This window comes from Eurypyga helias, unplaced genomic scaffold, assembly GCF_000690775.1.
Source record: "Eurypyga helias isolate BGI_N326 unplaced genomic scaffold, ASM69077v1 scaffold8158, whole genome shotgun sequence".
NCBI lineage: Eukaryota > Metazoa > Chordata > Aves > Eurypygiformes > Eurypygidae > Eurypyga > Eurypyga helias.
This window is the reverse complement of record NW_010268859.1, coordinates 16,676-16,947: the sequence shown is the minus strand read 5'-3', so window position 1 is coordinate 16,947 and position 272 is coordinate 16,676. Positions and strand designations below refer to the sequence as shown.

At 64.3% G+C, this 272-nt stretch overlaps 1 protein-coding gene across 1 annotated transcript in view; it reads right to left on the bottom strand.

Moving 5' to 3' along the window:
* Positions 1-4: 4 nt before the first annotated feature.
* Positions 5-272, bottom strand: part of ZMAT5 (zinc finger, matrin-type 5) — a gene marked incomplete at its 3' end in the record, with an annotated part of 13,366 nt that continues 13,098 nt past the window's right edge. The window contains exon 6 of the mRNA XM_010157886.1: positions 5-71. Within this exon, the coding sequence (XP_010156188.1) occupies positions 5-71 (67 nt within the window). The remainder of the gene's footprint in view (positions 72-272) is intronic.

Below are 272 nucleotides of genomic sequence, written 5' to 3'. Positions count from 1 at the left end.
GGGGCAGGTCCTGCGCTGGTGGCCAGCCCGGCGGGTACTGGAATGGCGCTGGTTTCTCAGGCAGAGCGCTGCAGGGGGGATGGAAGTGGTAGGGGTGTCACAGCTCAACAGCAAGGCCCTGCTTAGGGGCTGAGCTTCCCCACGCCCCCCCTGCCAGCCCCAAAACGCAGCGGGTGCGCTGGAGGAGGGGTCTGGTTATCTGTCTTTATCTCAGCCCATGAGATTTCTCCCTTTTACCCTTCCCATCCCCTCCCGCTGCGGGGAGAGAGCGA